Source organism: Micropterus dolomieu, linkage group LG01, assembly GCF_021292245.1.
Source record: "Micropterus dolomieu isolate WLL.071019.BEF.003 ecotype Adirondacks linkage group LG01, ASM2129224v1, whole genome shotgun sequence".
Lineage (NCBI taxonomy): Eukaryota > Metazoa > Chordata > Actinopteri > Centrarchiformes > Centrarchidae > Micropterus > Micropterus dolomieu.
Window position 1 is genome coordinate 18395652 of NC_060150.1, and position 17284 is coordinate 18412935.

Genomic DNA, 17284 nt, shown 5'->3' on the forward strand with positions numbered 1-17284 from the left:
CCAAACGTTTCCTGTAGTTGCAGATCAGAGCTGAACAACGGTCAGGAGGAATTTTAGACCATTCCTCTTTACAAAAATGCTTCAGATCAGCAATATTCTTGGGGTGTCTGGTGTGAATTGCTCTCGAGGTCATCTCAATCAGGTTAAGGTCAGGACTCTGACTGGGCCACTCCAGAAGGCGTATTTTCTACTGCTAAAGCCATTCTGTTGTTGATTTGCTTCTGTGCTTTTCAGGGATTGTCCTGTTATATCACCCATCTTCCGTTGACTATCACCTCCAATCTCGTCTCATAGATTGGACTCCAGGTTGTCTGACTACTGACTCTAATTAGCTTTTGGAGAAGTTATAAGCCTAGGGGTTGACATACTTTTCTCTGCGACTGTACACCGTCCTGCTGCCCCAAATACTCACTCAGGGCACCTGGACCCAGTGCAGACTGACTCCCCTCTGTTTCTCTCCACAGGCTCCACCGTTGGTTCAGTTTGGTTTGGGTTCTGGAAATGCTTTTTTAGTTGTATTTATCTTGTTTTTTTACCACTTGTAGTGTACTATAATTTGGTGTAATTCTTGGTTTATTCTGGTTCAAATAAACATACTTTGTTAAATGTTTGCTATGGTGTGTCTCTAGGGATGGATGGGTATTGATACTCAATACCTTTAAGGTATGGACCAAAACAGCCCAGTATCTAGTAGAATTGAAAATGCTCCAGTCAAACCAGTCCTTCAATCGATACCTAGGCCTAATTTTTGTAACCACATCGCAGCAAAAAATTACTATTTGTATGGTTTTTCTTGCAGCCAAACACGCAAACAACACACCCAAAGAAAGAGAAGAGCACGCCTCTTCCTTATGTGGCTGCACCATAAACTGTATAAAAAGGCCTGTACCGAGTCCATGAGTGATTTTAACAGCCGCTCACCTTCGGCTGCGGTCTCAGGCATGTTCGTCACTGTTGCAAGTTTATCACCACAAGCTTGGCTTTCCGTTGGTTTCATCTTTTTGTATCATTTAACACTTCTCTGTACATTTTTATATTTGCTATTCACATCACTGGTCACCGATCGATCGCTCCGTTCCATCACATCAATTAAACGCTTTTGTAGCGCAGCAGCGATCAGCTGATTTTACTCACTGAGCCTCCGGCTGCAGCTGCTTCAGGTGTAGTTGGTTTTATCTCCTGGAAGTACAGATTGTCTTTTCCTCTGTTTGAGAGTCTTTAATGTAGCTAAGTGACAGACTCCTGACTCGTTTTATACTTGTGACTGTGGTCTTTTTGGAGGTTTGCGACTCACCAATAAAGGAAAAAGCACTCGCGGAGATCTTTCAATTCTGTTTATTGATCGAAAGTTAACAAAATAATTTCCCATTGTTTACCTTCAACACACATATCAAAAAATTACCTTAGTTTCCTACCACTTATTTGGTCACTAAACTATTTCACTCCTCTTTCATTTAAATATAAAAAAATTCACAAGCTGTAGTCTTTTCCTGTATAATATTACTCGTGAGGATGACCTAATTAGGACGAGGAGTGATCAGATACAATCTCCCACAGTTATTTGAAACCAAAAAAAATAGACAAAAAATAGATAACCTTGCTTGTCCATAACAACAATAAAAATAACTAGAAAAGCAATTTCTGAAGAAATTGCAGTGTGAATGCTGTCTGCTGAATGGCTTGCACTAAACTGAATTGCTGGCTTGAATAAAGTTGAATAGTACAAATGTATGAAAGATGTGGAAAGTTTTGTTGAAAAGCTGACGCTAAACTGAATTGCTGTCTTGAACAAACTTGAATAGTACAAATGTATGTAAGATGTGGAAGGTTTTAAGGACTGTTGAAAAGCTGACGCTAGACTGCATTGCTGGCTTTAATGTGCAGAAAGTAGCTGAAGGACTATGAAATCTTGGAAACATGGGAAATGTTCTAATATGAATAAGATTTTAAAGTTGAATAAACTTCAAACTGCACTGATAAATATGGAACATTTTAAGGTTTGAATGTAGTTTTTAGCTGAAAGCCATGAAGAAGTTGAATAAATGTGAGAAACTCCCCCAAGTGTTGTTAAGATATGACCTGAAATATTTAGAAAGGGGTATGAAAACTTGGAGAAGTTTGAAATCGTGTAATTAGTATGAAGGTGACACAAGCGTATCAACTCCCACTGGAGGTCCTGGGTGAGCGGAATGACTCCACAGTGTTGAGTTGCACAGATTGATGGGGATGAGTGCGGCTGGGCTCTTACTGGTATACACGCCCATCTCCACTGTCTTCACAGCATTGAGGTCCAGATTGATCTGGTTGCTCCAGGACCCCAGATGGTCAATCCCCACAAGAGATGAGCCCAGTGAGGCTGGTGTCATCTGCACACAACAGGAGCTTGGTGGTTTGGTGACTGGAGGTGGAGCTGTTGGTATTCAGGGAGGAGAGCAGAGGGGAAAGAACAAGGCCTTGAAGGGAACCAGTGCTGACGGTTCTGGAGTCAGAAACATGTTTTCCCGGGTTCACGTGCTGCTTGCTGCTGGACAGTAAGTCTGTGATACAGCAGCAGGCATGATCAGCTGGGAGAACTTGTCCTGCAGCAGAGCTGGAATAATGTTGTTGAAGGCAGAGTCCACAAACAGGATCCTGGTGTAGTCTCCTGGAGAGTCCAGGTGCTGGAGGATGTAGTGAAGGGTTGTTTACTGAGTTGTCTGCATTACATCATTACATCATCTCAATCAGCTGTGTGCTGAGCCAGCATTCCCAGGTTTCCATGGCGATGCTAAAAGCTGTCTGACTTGGACAGGCTTAGACAGCTGATCTCATTGAGTTTTAACCTGAAGCACAGCTCTGCTTCTCCTGCTCCTACTGAACAGACCGTAACTCTCAGTGCTAAAGTAAACATATTGTTAGAGATAAGATCCTCATGAAGATGATGTCCGCGATTTGTCTGTCTACTGTCAAAAATGTGTCCACTGCAGCAGTATAGAGATGTCCACCTTGCTGCCTCTTTCCTGAAACTGCAGCACTTTTTTAGTATGGGAGTCTATGCGGCAGTTGAGTGGGTCTCTTCTCATTCTCAAGCCGACTGTACCAGCTGTGAAAGTCTGTTTGCTTTCAGTTGGACATGAGCGGCAGAACAAGTTTTCCTACAACTTGTGAAAAAATTACGTATGTAGAGTGAAAATTGTGGGAGGTACAGCAAGTTGAAGGCAAATTTTTAAGAAGATTTTGAAGCGAATTCCCACTGTGTCAGTTGGTCCTCTCACTCTAACTCTCAACATTCCGTCTCATCCGCTCCCATTATAACTCAGAAAACAGGATGAAAACAACATGAAACTTGAATTGACATTGTGTGAAAAGTATAAGAGATGTGAAAAAGTAGAATTCACTGGAAAGAGTCCAAAGATTTGTGAACGTTTTAAAGGTGGAATGGCGTTGCTACGTGAATGTATGAATTGGTGGGAAGAGGTTGAAGATCAGTGAGTTTGAATGATTTTCTCATTGACTTTCATTGTAACAAAGTTTACCATAATAGGGCATTTAATTTGAAATATTTGTGTGTGTGTGTGTGTGTGTGTGTGTGTGTGTGTGTGTGTGTGTGTCTGTGTTGTTTGTGTTTCTAAGTGTGTGTGTGTGCGCGCTTGTGTCTCAATTCAATTCAAATTAGCTTTATTAGCATGAATGTGTAACAATATTGCCAAAGCATCACACATACTACATAAGAACAATCAACCCCATACATTTCTGTGTGTTTTTATGTGTCTGTCAATCAAACTGCACTGATTACATCATTCACAATCAGCTGTGTGCCTACATTCTAAGGTTGCCATGGCGATGGTAAAAGCTGTGTGACTTAGACAGGCTTAAACAGCTGCTCTCATTGAGTTTTGACCTGAAGCACTGCTCTGTTTCTCCGGCTCCTACCGAACAGACTGTAACTCACATTGCCGAAGAAAACATACCGTGAGAGAGACAAGATCCACCTGAAGATCCTGTGCGAGATTTGTGTTTGTAGTGCGAAAACTGTCCACAGCAGCGATGTACAAATGACCAACTTTCTACCTTCCTCCTGAATCTTCAGGTCTGATTTACTATTGGAGTCTATGTGGCAGTTAGTCGGCAATGCTCCCACTTCCAAGCTGACTGTGCAAGCTCCGTAATAATATTTGACAAAACCGGAATAAAAAAAACAAGCATAAATACATACACAAGCATGTATACAAGCATAAATGTCCTTAAAGAGCTGAACATTTTAATAGTTGAATGGTTTTTCTAGCACAAAGTATGTAGTTAGTACTCAAAAAACGTACGGAAGATTATGCTATTGCATAGCATTCACACTAATAAAAATAAAGAATTCTGAACCGTCAGAAGAACATATGTTGTGAATGCTTAGAGCATGCGGGGTCCAAGCCCCCCGGCGCCAGCCGCCCCCCTCGCCCCGCAGAGGGCGCGCCAGTCGGAGAATAAAAATTTTATACAGGCCTTCGGTTCCTAAATTTGGTGTTGATCGGCCATTCCAAAACTATGCAAAATGTACCGTGGTTGTCAATCCCATTGAAATTAATGGCATTTCCCAATTTCAGCTTTGATTATAGCACTACCTAGAATCCAAATTGTACCAAATTTTTCAGGTGTCATCAGGGGCCCATGGGAACAATTGCCCCAAATTTGGTGTCAATCGGACTTGTGGGACTGGAGACATAAAATGCATGTAAGTCAATGGGATTTTTTTTACGTCTTTAATCTGCAATAACAGCGCCACCTATGGGCATATTTGGGTGAACTTTGGTGCTTGAAGTAAGGGGACCATGCTGAAAAATTCGGCTCAACTTTCATGTCAATGCGACCTGTGGTTATAGAGGAACAAATTTTTCATGTTAAACAGCACCACCTAGGGGCCAGTTGCACCAAACTTTGCAGAGGGTGTCCCACATAAGTGCTCCAAGTTCGGTGTCGATCGGCCATTCCAAACCAAAGATATGACATCAGTTCCTGTTACTAGCGTTTTGCGTCAATAATTGTTAGCTTATAATTGGAACAGTTTTCCGCGCATCGATCTGGGGAGCACAAGCCTGTATCGGGTTGGTCCACAAATGGTTTGTGCCAAGTTTTGTGTCGATCGGACTTGCGGCTTCGGAGGAGTTAATTAAAATAGGTTTTTCAGTTTTCGCAACGCAAGGCATTGCGGTTCCCAGTACCAGCGAAGTACCAGCTAATAATAGGTTACCAATCAATTACTATGGCTTCAGCAGGTGGCATTTTATACAAGGTATTGAATAAAGTACTCCATTGGTATTGGTATCATTTTAAGGGTACTGGTTTTGGTACTGGTATTGTAAAATTTTAAACGAACCTAATGGGCTTGAAACGCAGACAGGGTAGAGATGGCAGAAAGTATAGATAGACTGACACACTGTAGGTTCTGATTTTTTTGTGTGATTTGCTGTCGTCATCCACACAAAATATTATTAGTGTCTTACAGTTAATGATTTGTATCCAGCACGTATAAGAACTGTGAAAAATCTATGTGGCTGATCAGAAAGGAAAAACAAGGGAAAATTAATATTCTTCTGACCAACAACAGGGCAAAGAATGATCAGATCATGATATAATGCGTCTCGTGAGCTCTCACTCTGACAAATGTACACATTTACAGTTTAAGATAAAAGGTACAGAAACCTAATTGGTGGCAGCAAATCCCTGACCCAGCTGATGTTGGAGGTTGATCACTCGTTCACTTCAGTAAGAAAATATTCCACAAAAGGGGACGAATCACTGTTGGGAAGAGGACTTAAAACAAATGGCTGTCATGTAGGGGGAGCGAGGGGTCTAAAAGCCACTTACTAGTCTCCTGAACTCGGGCCACAAAGCCCATCAGAGGCAGCTGAGGGGTGATCTGCATGGAGGGGGGAGGGGGCGCGAGTGGGCCGGCTATCACCAAGCAGTATCAATACACGGAGATTGAGGAGGCAGTGGCCAGAGAGACAAGGTAGGGGGCGTGTCAGAGGAGGACAGACATAAGGACAGCAGAGACATGAGAAAATGAGGTTACAATAACCAACAAAAGCACAGAAGAGCTGAGAGCAGGAACAAAAACAACAGAGTGAACAGTTACAATGTATAAACAACACACCTGAGAAATCCATAAGTGTTAATCAAAAAATAGTCAAAATATTTACTGAATAGTCGTTCATTTTAGAAAGTCACAATTTCCCCAATGTGAAAGGTTGACATCTTAAAATTTGTATTAAATCCTCACATTTGAGAAGCTGGAACAACAGAATGTTTTTGCCTGATTAACACAACTGATGATCTAAAGTGACGCTGATTCCGACCAAAGTTGATTAATCTGGACAACACTAGACTAAAACACCATTTTTTTTGTGCCCGAGTTACGTGCAGTGGACTGGACCTACCCTATGAGTTTCGCGTCCCTAGCAGTTACCGTCTAGGCCACAGTATGAGTTTTATGCACGGAACAATAAAAAAAATAAAATCCGAGCGAAAACAATAGGGGTCCAAGCCTGAAGTGGGCTGGGAACCCCTGTAGTGCTTGCTCTTGGTGGGAATTGTTGGGCTTCTGTAAATAACATCATAGAGTATGGTCTAGACCTGCTCTTTTATGAAAAGCGCTGTGAGATAACGGTTGTTGTGATTTGGCGCTATATAAATAAAATTGAAATTTAAAACTTCCTCCAGTAAGGATTTTCATTCAAGATGCATTTATTTTAGGGCTAGGCTTGATTTTTGTCTTTGGACAACTGGGCTTATATGTTCTGAAGGCTGTTATAGTGTTAAGATTAACGTTCAAAACGTGTTGCATTTAGCTTTCAACTTTCCAAAAAACTGATAACACTTTTTTTCCCCCCCACATGAAATATGAATTGGCACTAGGCCTGTAAATGTGAATATTTGCTGGCTTTGGTCATTAATGACAGTAATATCTTTGTGTCTTGGACAAAACAAGACATTTAAACATGTCAACTTGAGGTCTGGGAACTTGACATCTCATTGGTTGAGTAGCTGCAGTCCTACTTTAAATTCATTGCTTACTCTGCCACATAAATTAAGTGGCCAGAACATTCAACAGACAGGATCTGAACACAATGTCAGCTTTAATGTCCATATGTATTACAGAAATAAACCTAAGATAAAACATCAGCAGTTGGAGAGATTAACCCGGGGGGTGCAGAGCGTGCAGAGGAGTGTGCACTAGAGGCCAGGAGTTTGGTTGTGTCCCACTCTCATCAACGGGGAATGCCACTGTTATTTATTAAAATGTGATTTCTATGTAAAAGCATAACTATGGTTTGACTTGAGTTACTTTGAGTAGATATATGCAGTTGCACTTGAGCCTAGCCATAGTTGCTGTCAGTTAAAACAAAAATGTCAGATTTCACTAATTGTTTTGTAATGAGCGATCACCATAAGAATGCAATGTTATTTTCTAGGTGAATGTCAAGTCTAAATATGTATAATCCATCATAAATCTTGAATGCAATTATTCATGACAAATTTTCAAACAGCTCAGTTATACTTAAGAGAACATGTGCGTCCATATTTGAAGCCAATACAAGGGGCGGCTGTGGCTCAGGAGGTAGAGCGGGTTGGCCGTTAATCGGAAGGTTCAATCCCTGGCTCCCCCTAGTTGCGTGTCGAAGTGTCCTTGGGCAAGATACTGAACCCCGAATTGCCCCTGGCGGCTATTCCGCCAGTGTATGAGTGAGTGTGAATGTTAGTTTCTGTTTGAGCACTTAGGCTCAGTGTATGAATGTGTGTGACTGGTGAATGCAGATGTAGTGTAAAAGCGCTTTGAGTGGTCGAAAAGACTAGAAAGGCGCTATACAAGTACGGAGCATTTACATTTACATTTACAAGACAGTGTAATGGTTAAATCATTCCTTATTAATGTGTGTCTCAGAGAGCTACCAATCAACTCAACTCAAAGATATGGATTAACAAGGGTGGCATAATGCGGTATTAAAGTTATCCTCTGTGATAAGATCCATAGGCTGTTACTGAAAATTACAGTAATATACTTAGGTAGGTAGATACGTTAGTCATAATTTCCCATTTCCAATGATTATGTTTCAAGGCTGTGTCCTGGCAGGTGATCAAGATTAAAAGTATCACTTAATGTTGGTGTGTCATAGTTTTACACTAGACTGTACTGTCAAAAAAACTGTTCATCAAGAGTTAACCAATCTTTCTTGTTAAATATAGTGGATACATTTAAAACAGAAATTGAGCACTTGCCAGGGTATCTTCAATTGTTCAACTTGTTTCTTTTGCATATGTGTAACTATAAGTCAAATCAATAAAACTAATAAGATGTGTTCTATAGCTGTAAATACACAGAAAAAAAAAAAATATATATATAGGTATTCTTGTTAAACAAATATATTTAGGAATTTGGTTACCAACAGATTTTTGCAAGCAGTACCTTGGTTCTGGGCGAAGTGTGGCCCACCGTTGAGCTGGCTTTGGTTGTGGGCCACACTGGGCTGACCAGTGACGGAGGAGGGTCGTCTGTACGGCAGCGAGCCTCCAACCTGCTGGTTTTGGGGCGGCTGCACCGGGCGGTTCATGCTGTAGAACTGAGGAGCACCTGAGGAGACAACAGCAGGGGGCAGCAAAGAGTCACTTAAAGAAGGCGGCGAGGAGGAGGGGTTTCATTTTTCATCCCTCTGGTGTACTGAACAGGGAGGTCAAGTCAAATCAGCCTATAGCCATATAATGCTGCCTTTTAGTGTAATTTGGAATAGCATGATATATCTTACAGACGTAATCCTGCAGTCTGTCACTGTCCATATTTGTTTGTTTTGTATATATATATATATATATATATTTTTTTTTTTTTTTTTTTTTTACACACACAGTATTTTGAGTCATATTGTTTGTTGATAGGGTTTTCCTCATCACTGCCCTGTACTGCTTTTAACGCTCAGTGGTTCATAACTACCACAAACTGGCTCTTATTATGATTGTGACTTATTGTGATTGAGCTTTTGAGGCTGTTGCACCCAAACATTGACAGAAATATCCGTATTTGTATGTATTTTTTGTGTACTTTTACCAGGTACTTATATATTTTTATTACAGGTATTTGATCTTCTGTTTTTATTCTTGTATGTTCATGTTTTTGTGAAACACTTTGTGACTCGTGTCTATGTAAAGCGCTATACAAATAAAGTTGTTGTTTGTTGAAGTCATGTAATTCCCGGCATATTTACTCCTCACAACAGGTCTAATCAGACAGGATAATTGAAAAACACCTCTGTGGGTATGCAGCGCCTTTAGTTTGCCAACTATCTAGCAACTACAGCTGGAATAAAGAGTACATTCCTTCGTTTGAAACAATGGTACAATAAATAAAAGTACCCAAATAAAAGTCGTATACAAATAGTCTGATTTGTCCAAGATGCTTTTGTGGCTACTAATGAAACTGTCCGTGAAAACCAGCCTTGTAATGCCTGAAAGGGTTCTTCCTGAACTCAGTTTAACACTGCACCTATTTTCACCTGCTTATAATGCAAATAAACTCAGTAAACAGCCCGGGTCCAAGCCAAAACAGTGAGAATTCTTTGCAGAAACTGTCACACAATGGCAAGAAACAGTTGTCATTACAATCCTCATTGTGAAGAATTGTATGGTAGGGCCAAATAAAAAAATATCCATACTTCATCCATATTTACATTTAGCCAATACTGTTAATTTTCTACCCTAAACAGCAGCACTGCACATTAACTGATAATCCAGCCACAGAACTTAACTCACACACAAACACAAAAAAGCTCATGCATTATACAGCCGACGAGATGCTGTAAGGGATGAAGACTGGAGGAACCAGCAGCAGTGGAAGATGTGAAATGTGAGGTAGGTGGCAGAAGAGCTGCACACTGGCTGGACTGAAGTGCTTTATAATCACCTTTCAAAGCAGATTTTTAACTGTTTGAGGAAAAACATGTGGTAGGTGACTGGATGTAAAGCTTTCCTTTGAAATGCAGATTCCAAATCACATTATCTTGTTTACCAACATTTTCTGTTCTCAATATTGTATTTTCAAAACATTTCTGGATTAGGTGTGCAGCCCTTGAGAGGTGGACATTTCTTTGTATAAAGCAGAGAAGGCTTTGGTCAATTTCTGAGAGCTCAAGCTCCACACTAAACAGCACTAACCCAGAGCATAAACAATTCAATATATGATGCACTGACCAGAGCCATCTGATTTTTATTAGTCCTTGTGCCATTGCTTGGTACTGATCAAGAGTAACATGCAAAATAAACTCTGCCACAAATTCTTGGTGCACAAGAGATAGATAGATCAAGTTCAGATAAGTTCCAGTCAAGTCTTGAGATGCAATTATTTATTTTAGACTGTGTGTCTGTGTGTGACTGGCGTTTTTACACCTGTAGTTCAGCCCAGACCCAAGAGTTCTGGGATGGTTCGCATTTACACTGACTTTTTATAAAAGGAACAAAGAGCCTTAAACATGAACCGACAGATAACTCATTAACTGTTGGGGCAACTGTTATGCTGCATCCAATTCCCTGCGACTGACAGCTAGTTATAAAGTAAAGCAAAGAGATCAAAGAAATTACTCATTATAAACATCCTTAGTACAGATGGAATCTTGCATATGATAAGAAGTGAGGTATTTTCACACCACAAATGCTTTTCACTTTCTGAATGAACAGGGAACATTTATGCACTCACTTTCTGACACACATACGTGTTACCATGGTTACCAGATAATTACTGCGTATATGTATATACAAAAATACACACCAACCTGCAGATGGATTTAAAAGCAGTCCTGAGTAGCTTTTGACTTTATGCCAAAATCGCATATCTAATCTCACATAGCCCCTGCGGTTGGTAGGGTGGTGTCTACTATGAAACATCAGGATGGATGATGGCGTTGAGTGTGGCATGAGGGGGCAGTCGTATTATAAAGGCATGCGTTACACACAAAGACTTCGAATTACGTCACAAGTCGCAGACGCGGTGGATATTGTACAAGCACGGACCAGGAAATTCAATGTGAACACACAGAGTGCAGATGTTGGTTTCAGTTGTTTGATTGGCTATCTATGTCATTAACAAGCCAGCATGCGGCACACCTGCTGCCGTGAAAAGAGATCACGGGTGGAACCCCCCCCCAAAAAAAGACGAATTCTGTGTCTTTTGGCCGACTTTATAAAACATACTGCTGATGCAGAAAGTCGGATGAGCGGACAGAGAGAGGCCGCGGTAAGCCGAAGTGTTCGCAGTGAGAGACCAGAGGTGCGAGTGAGTGTAGGGGAAGAGAAGTCCGAGGCAGGTGCAAAGCAGGTATATTTAACAATAATAATGATGTCAATTTTAAACGGCCGTGATAATGTGAAAAATGAAGAATTTAAGATTTCAATCATAATGACGGCTCAACATTGTGATGTCCGTCATCCATCGGCAATGGACAATGGCATCGTCTAATGGCCCAACCCTAGCGGTTGGTCTACTTCCCTTACAGACCAAAAACAGCACCAGCATGCTTGGAAGTGGACAGTGACCCCCCACCTTTTTTTGGTCTGTATCATTTTGGTTGTTTAGCCCGCACCGGAGATCAATGGACCGCTTTCACACAAACCGAACCAAATTGGTAAGTTATTTTAAACCAAACAGATGGTGTTAAACTAAGGTTTGAAGAAAATTACTTGACTTGGGTTTTGACTTGAGACTAGAAGACATGTAACATTTAATTCCACGTTTTCCTTGATTTTCAATCGCAACTCAATACCAAGAATAGAGCTAAACAACTTTTTATTCTACTTTTAGGCTCAAACCTTCACCTGAGACAGATTCAAAGGCGTATGTTGTCGTATGTCAACGGAGTATGTTACATCTCTGGCTGGTTGTCCTTAGATATTAGGTATTCAGAATTTTAGAGAAACCTTGTGATTTCTGAGCAGTCAGTAGGCAGAGCGAGCGGTCAGACTACACAACATAATATCCAGGGTGATGACATGCCAGTGGATAAACACATCTGGGTCTTGCAAGCAGGAGGATGCATGTCAGGGGAGGTGAGATGGAGGTTCTGTCGAGGAGTGGGTGAGCTTCTCACACCGGGTGACACTCACCTTGTGCAGGGTTGCCGTAAGTAGCGGGGCCTGTGCCAGTGGGGGCTGCAGAGGCAGGGACCTGGGGAGGGGGCGGGGGTACAGGCGGGATCTCTACTGGGGTGTTTGGGGCCTGTGGGGGGCCATCTAGGGCAGAGGTGGGGGGACCAGGGATGGTGGCAGTGTTGGAGGAAGGTTTAGCTGGGTTGGATTGGGCTGGGGCTGAGGTTTCAAAGGGATTTAAGGGTAGGAGAGAAAAGATAGGTGAAGGAGGTCAAGACAAGATAAGAGTGAGAAGGGAGGAAAGGATTCCAGCAGATCCAGGGTTCCTACACATTTTCATTTCACCCAGAAAACAACTGATATCACACCTAAAGCATGTAGGAATCCTGAATGCTAAACAGAGATTAGTCAGGTTAGTTAGTTTCAGGCACACACAGATCCTTGCGGTCATCTGCTCGGGAGAAACAAAAGGCAGGAGGCTTTACCTGGGAAGGCGGTGGGCGGGGCCGGGGTCGGCACAGCGATGGGCACGCCCACGCTGCCGCTGCCGCTGTTCTCTCGGCTGCTGCTGCGACTACTGCTAGGGTGGCTGCCTCCGCTGCTCCCACTGCTGGTGGTGAGTAGTACAGCAAACATGTCAGACCACAAACGCCCAAAACACTGTCACCGTCGTACACAACAAAAGTTGCACCTCTGTAACCAGATTGTGTTGGCCTAATTCTTTTTTTCACAGTCACTATCATTTAGTTTTTTTAAATGTAATACAGTATATCTATTTTGTTCAAAATGTCTCCAACGAAATCTTCACGTAGCCCTTTTTGATCAAATAGGGCCAAGAACTCTAGAGCCTCAGGAACTAAACTCAGGAACTAAAGAGCACTCCTATTTGGATGTCTATGAAGATTCTCAGTCATCCAGGTCATAGTTATCCAACGAAGGTTAAAATCAAGGGCAACTGGACTTGGTTGAAGATACTGGAAGACGTTTCGTCCCTCATCCAAAGGACTTCTTCAGTTCAGAACTGAAGAAGTTCAGTTCAGAACTGAAGAAGTTCTAACTGCCCTTGATTTTAACCTTCGTTGGACTCCTATTTGGGTTTTCACTGCATCTTATTCTGAAAAATTACAACATTTGAAAAGCACAAGCTAACAAGGAGACATACAGACGTGGAGAAGGAGAATGAAACAGCAAGTCATGTTTTCTAAATCACTTATTCACTCGTATTTTCAGCAAATTTGCACACTATGTATCAATCTCTAAGCGTACTAGGTACGAGGTGGGGTTAAGCACAAAACGAAACTATTCATACGAAATGGCACCTGATCATGTCAGAAGGCAAAAGTGTTTATAATGGGGATATCGGTGTATTCAGAAACTCTTTCTTAGCAGGCGTTGATAGTTTTGCACTAATTTTTTTACACTAAAAAGTACCAGAAATAGTTGTGTGAGGAATTAGAATAAAATATAAAAACAGGCTAAGAGAGAAGTTCGAACCCTGCTAACTTTCACAATCAATTGTGAAATGGAAGCTCATCGGATTGTCGGTGTCAGAATGATACAAAAATCGTGGGACATAGTCCCACCAATTTGGGGAGTGAGGGGGTCCATGCGTGGTTTGAATAGCCAATAAGCATTTCGGTTGGACCATCCTGACGCCAGACACAGGCAAGGATCTTGAGTTCCTGAAATGGTTCCTGGGACCTCTGAAAAAGATTGGATTACTACACAGATCATTTACTTCAAAAGCAGCAATGTGAAGTTTTACACCACATCAGTGGATCTCTCTTTTAAGCGGTGTTCAGCATGTTTTAGTCTTACGGTTTCCTGGCTTCTCAATAACTGAAATTAACAATGTGGCACCCTCAAGAGCATTCATGTGTTAGTGTGAGCTGTTATGCCTTTGAAATGACTATGTTACAGTGATAAAAAAACAATAAAAACAAACCGGAAGCCTGCACCAAGGACACATGACATAGGTGACACAGTAGCGACACAAGACAAAGACAAAGATATGACACACTGGAAAAGCAGGAAGCATCAGAATACATGGGGCAGACTGATTGCACGAAAGGCTGACAGATGAACATAATGAGCGGTGCATGGAGTGGTGCAGATAAAGACTCGTGCTGAGAGGAGAGTCGGGGAAAGTTTTCTCGTCTATTTCTGGACCAGAAATATTAAAAACATTTGGCCAACAGATGGGGCGCAGTGATGAAACGTTCCATGTCGTTCTTTGCCCCAAACCCATGCTCTTACTTCTCTCACGGCAGACAGGGGAATCTATGAATATCTCTCTGTGTTTGGGATGAAAGAGTGTCGTCTTGGGAGATGAGCTGACATTGGGTTGACAGGACTGTGGGGGCGACGCTGCCTATTGAATGACTTTTACCATAGGAACCTGCGTCTAGCCGTGCTAAATAGAGCTCTGAATCTCAACCTCATCCTCATTTCCTTGTCCTTATCTGAGCAGCGAGCAGAGCACACAGGTGAGGGGTTTTCAGATAAATCAAGCTGGGCATTCCCTGGGAGCTGTTGCACAAAAAGGTTAATGTTGGTCAAACTTGTGAGTTCAGGTGGAATTTAAAAATAAGGAGGGAACAAAAGGGATTACACTTTCCATGAGGAGTAATTTCCGAGAAGAAGAGGAGAGGCATGTTCACAGGAGCTGGCTCGCACTGTAAGTGTAAGAGAGGAGAAGAAGAAAGGGGGAGGAGGTAGAGGAAAAGGGGTGTGTTTAAGAAGTGAAGAGAGGCATGCTGGGAATGGGGAACGGGGTACCTGTACGTGCGGTTCCTCTGATTAACGGATGCAGTGCGTGCAGGGCTCTGCTGGGGATGCGCCATGTTGTGCGTCGGGCTCGAGACGTAGTCATTAGGGACAACGGGTGGACGCACCGGCTCAAGAGTCCTATAGGGGGAGTGGCGCCTGCGAGAGGGTCAGGAGGACAAGAGTTGTGGGGGGGGGGGCATCCACAGAGAAGTGTAAGGGAGGGGGGAGGAGAAGAGCAAGAAACAAACAAGTGCAAACTTAAAATAAATGGGGTATGACAGGAGGTGAACATCGGGCTGGCTGGGGAGATTCACCACGTGCTGTCGGGCCGAACCTTCCACAAACTCTATACTGCATGCTTCATCCAAATGTCTATTATTTAATATACTTTAAGAGCCAGTAAGTTAGATATTTAGAACCTTGACACCACAGCCTGACAGATACTGGGGGGGGGGGGGGGGTGTGTTAAAGCAATCTGATTACAATGTTGTGATGTCATTACTTTTATTTGTTTATTAAAGAATTGTGATCAACATACATACTGAGTGGGACATTTTACAGCTGAAAAATAAAACTACTCAGTCTGTTCCGCAACAGTGATTTCTGCTTTCGAAACACTTGCATCACTGTGCAATGATCTTTTTAAAATCCTCAACTTTATTACATTTAGAAAAAGTATGCTTCCCTGCAACACAAACTACTTTTGGGTGAAACTTTAGAAATGATTAAAATGTTTCTCCTTATATCTGGTCAACGTGAACCAGAGCTGTCTGCAGGATACTTACGCTTCCATACCAACTGTCAAGCACATTTTATGTCCATTTATGCAAGACCACACTGAAGGGATTAACCTGGCTTCCTGAAGGTCAAAAAAGGTATTTACAGATATGAAAGAAACACTGTCTTACACCTCACTTATGTTACTTCAAGATTATATACTGAAAACCATCTTAGGGGAAAAGCTTTACGTCGCTCCTTGATATATTTATATTTTGGTAGATGTAGACCATCTCTGAAAAAGAGACAATCTGGTCTTGAAAGGTTGTACTTTTCCTAAAGAAGACATTTTAAAATGGAGCTGATAATATTATTCTGAGTCAATTGCTGAACAGAAATCACAATTACAGTTTATTGGAAAGATGTGTTTTAAGCAAATCTTTTGTAGTCATGAAAAAAGGGCAGAGTCCCTGTTGGTTTGGATAAAATTCTTATCTGTCAGCCAAAGTGTCCTTGAGCAAGACTGTGAATCCCTGCCTGCACATTCTGAGCTAGAAACCTGCAAATTCATTAAATAAAAACAGAGGGTTTTTTAAACCCGACAGCAGTACTATGCAGATGATGTCCTCACCTTTCAAACTAGGGAAAAGAAAAACATAACTGAGATTTATTGATCTGGGCCTGCAAGTATGTACTGGCATGTAAAATTTCCCAGCAGACACAGCAGGGTGACCCATCTCTGAGCACTGTTGCTATGGCAAAACGTTGCTATGTGGAGTATGGGGCAGCCAGGAGTGGGCGGGCTGGGTCACAACCACACAACTGAAAGTAAATTTGAAAAACAAACAAAGAGGAAGTTAAATAAAAGAGAAGTGATAAATTAAAAAACCACAAGTAAGATGTCCGTGCGTATCCACAGGATGCGGCAGAAGGCGCATCATGGAGTGTTGTGGTTGATTGGCATGTGTCTTGAAGGGACAGAGACACAAACACACACCTCTGAAGGTCAATATGAAGGGGTGGACACAATCACTCACAAACTTAGACACAGACAGAGGGGGTTGACAGATACACACATTTTCACACTCAGAAACACAAACAGCACTCAATGCCCAGGAAGGTCCCACGGGTGACAAGAACACAACATAAGTGCAGAGAGTCCCTGTGGGATAAGAGATACAGTGGGTACGGAAAGTATTCAGACCCCTTTAAATTTTTCACTCTTTGTTTCATTGCAGCCATTTTCCAAAAATCAAAAAAGTTCATTTTGTTTCTCAGTAATGTACACTCAGCACCCCATCTTGACAGAAAAAAACAGAAATGTAGAAATTTTTGCAAATTTATTAAAAAAGAAAAACTGAAATATCACATGGTCAATTATTCAGACCCTTTGCTCAGTATTTAGTAGAAGCACCCTTTTGATCTAATACAGCCATGAGTCATTTTGGGAAAGATGCAACAAGTTTTTCACATCTGGATTTGGGTATCCTCTGCCATTCCTCCTTGCAGATCCTCTCCAATTCTGTCAGGTTGGATGGTAAACGTTGGTGGACAGCCATTTTCAGGTCTCTCCAGAGATGCTCAATTGGGTTTAAGTCCGGGCTCTGGCTGGGCCATTCAAGAACAGCCACGGAGTTGTTGTGAAGCCACTCCTTCGTTATTTTAGCGGTGTGCTTAGGGTCATTGTCTTGTTGGAAGGTAAACC

General features: G+C 41.9%; 1 protein-coding gene across 1 annotated transcript in view; it reads right to left on the reverse strand.

The window, feature by feature from the left end:
• abi2b (abl-interactor 2b) overlaps positions 1-17284 on the reverse strand; it is a 36989-nt gene that overhangs the window by 6169 nt on the left and 13536 nt on the right. The window contains exons 4-7 of the mRNA XM_046060070.1: positions 14872-15029; positions 12579-12703; positions 8435-8599; positions 5836-5922 (exon numbers count right to left, since the gene is read on the reverse strand). Of these exons, the coding sequence (XP_045916026.1) occupies positions 5836-5922; positions 8435-8599; positions 12579-12703; positions 14872-15029 (535 nt within the window). The remainder of the gene's footprint in view (positions 1-5835; positions 5923-8434; positions 8600-12578; positions 12704-14871; positions 15030-17284) is intronic.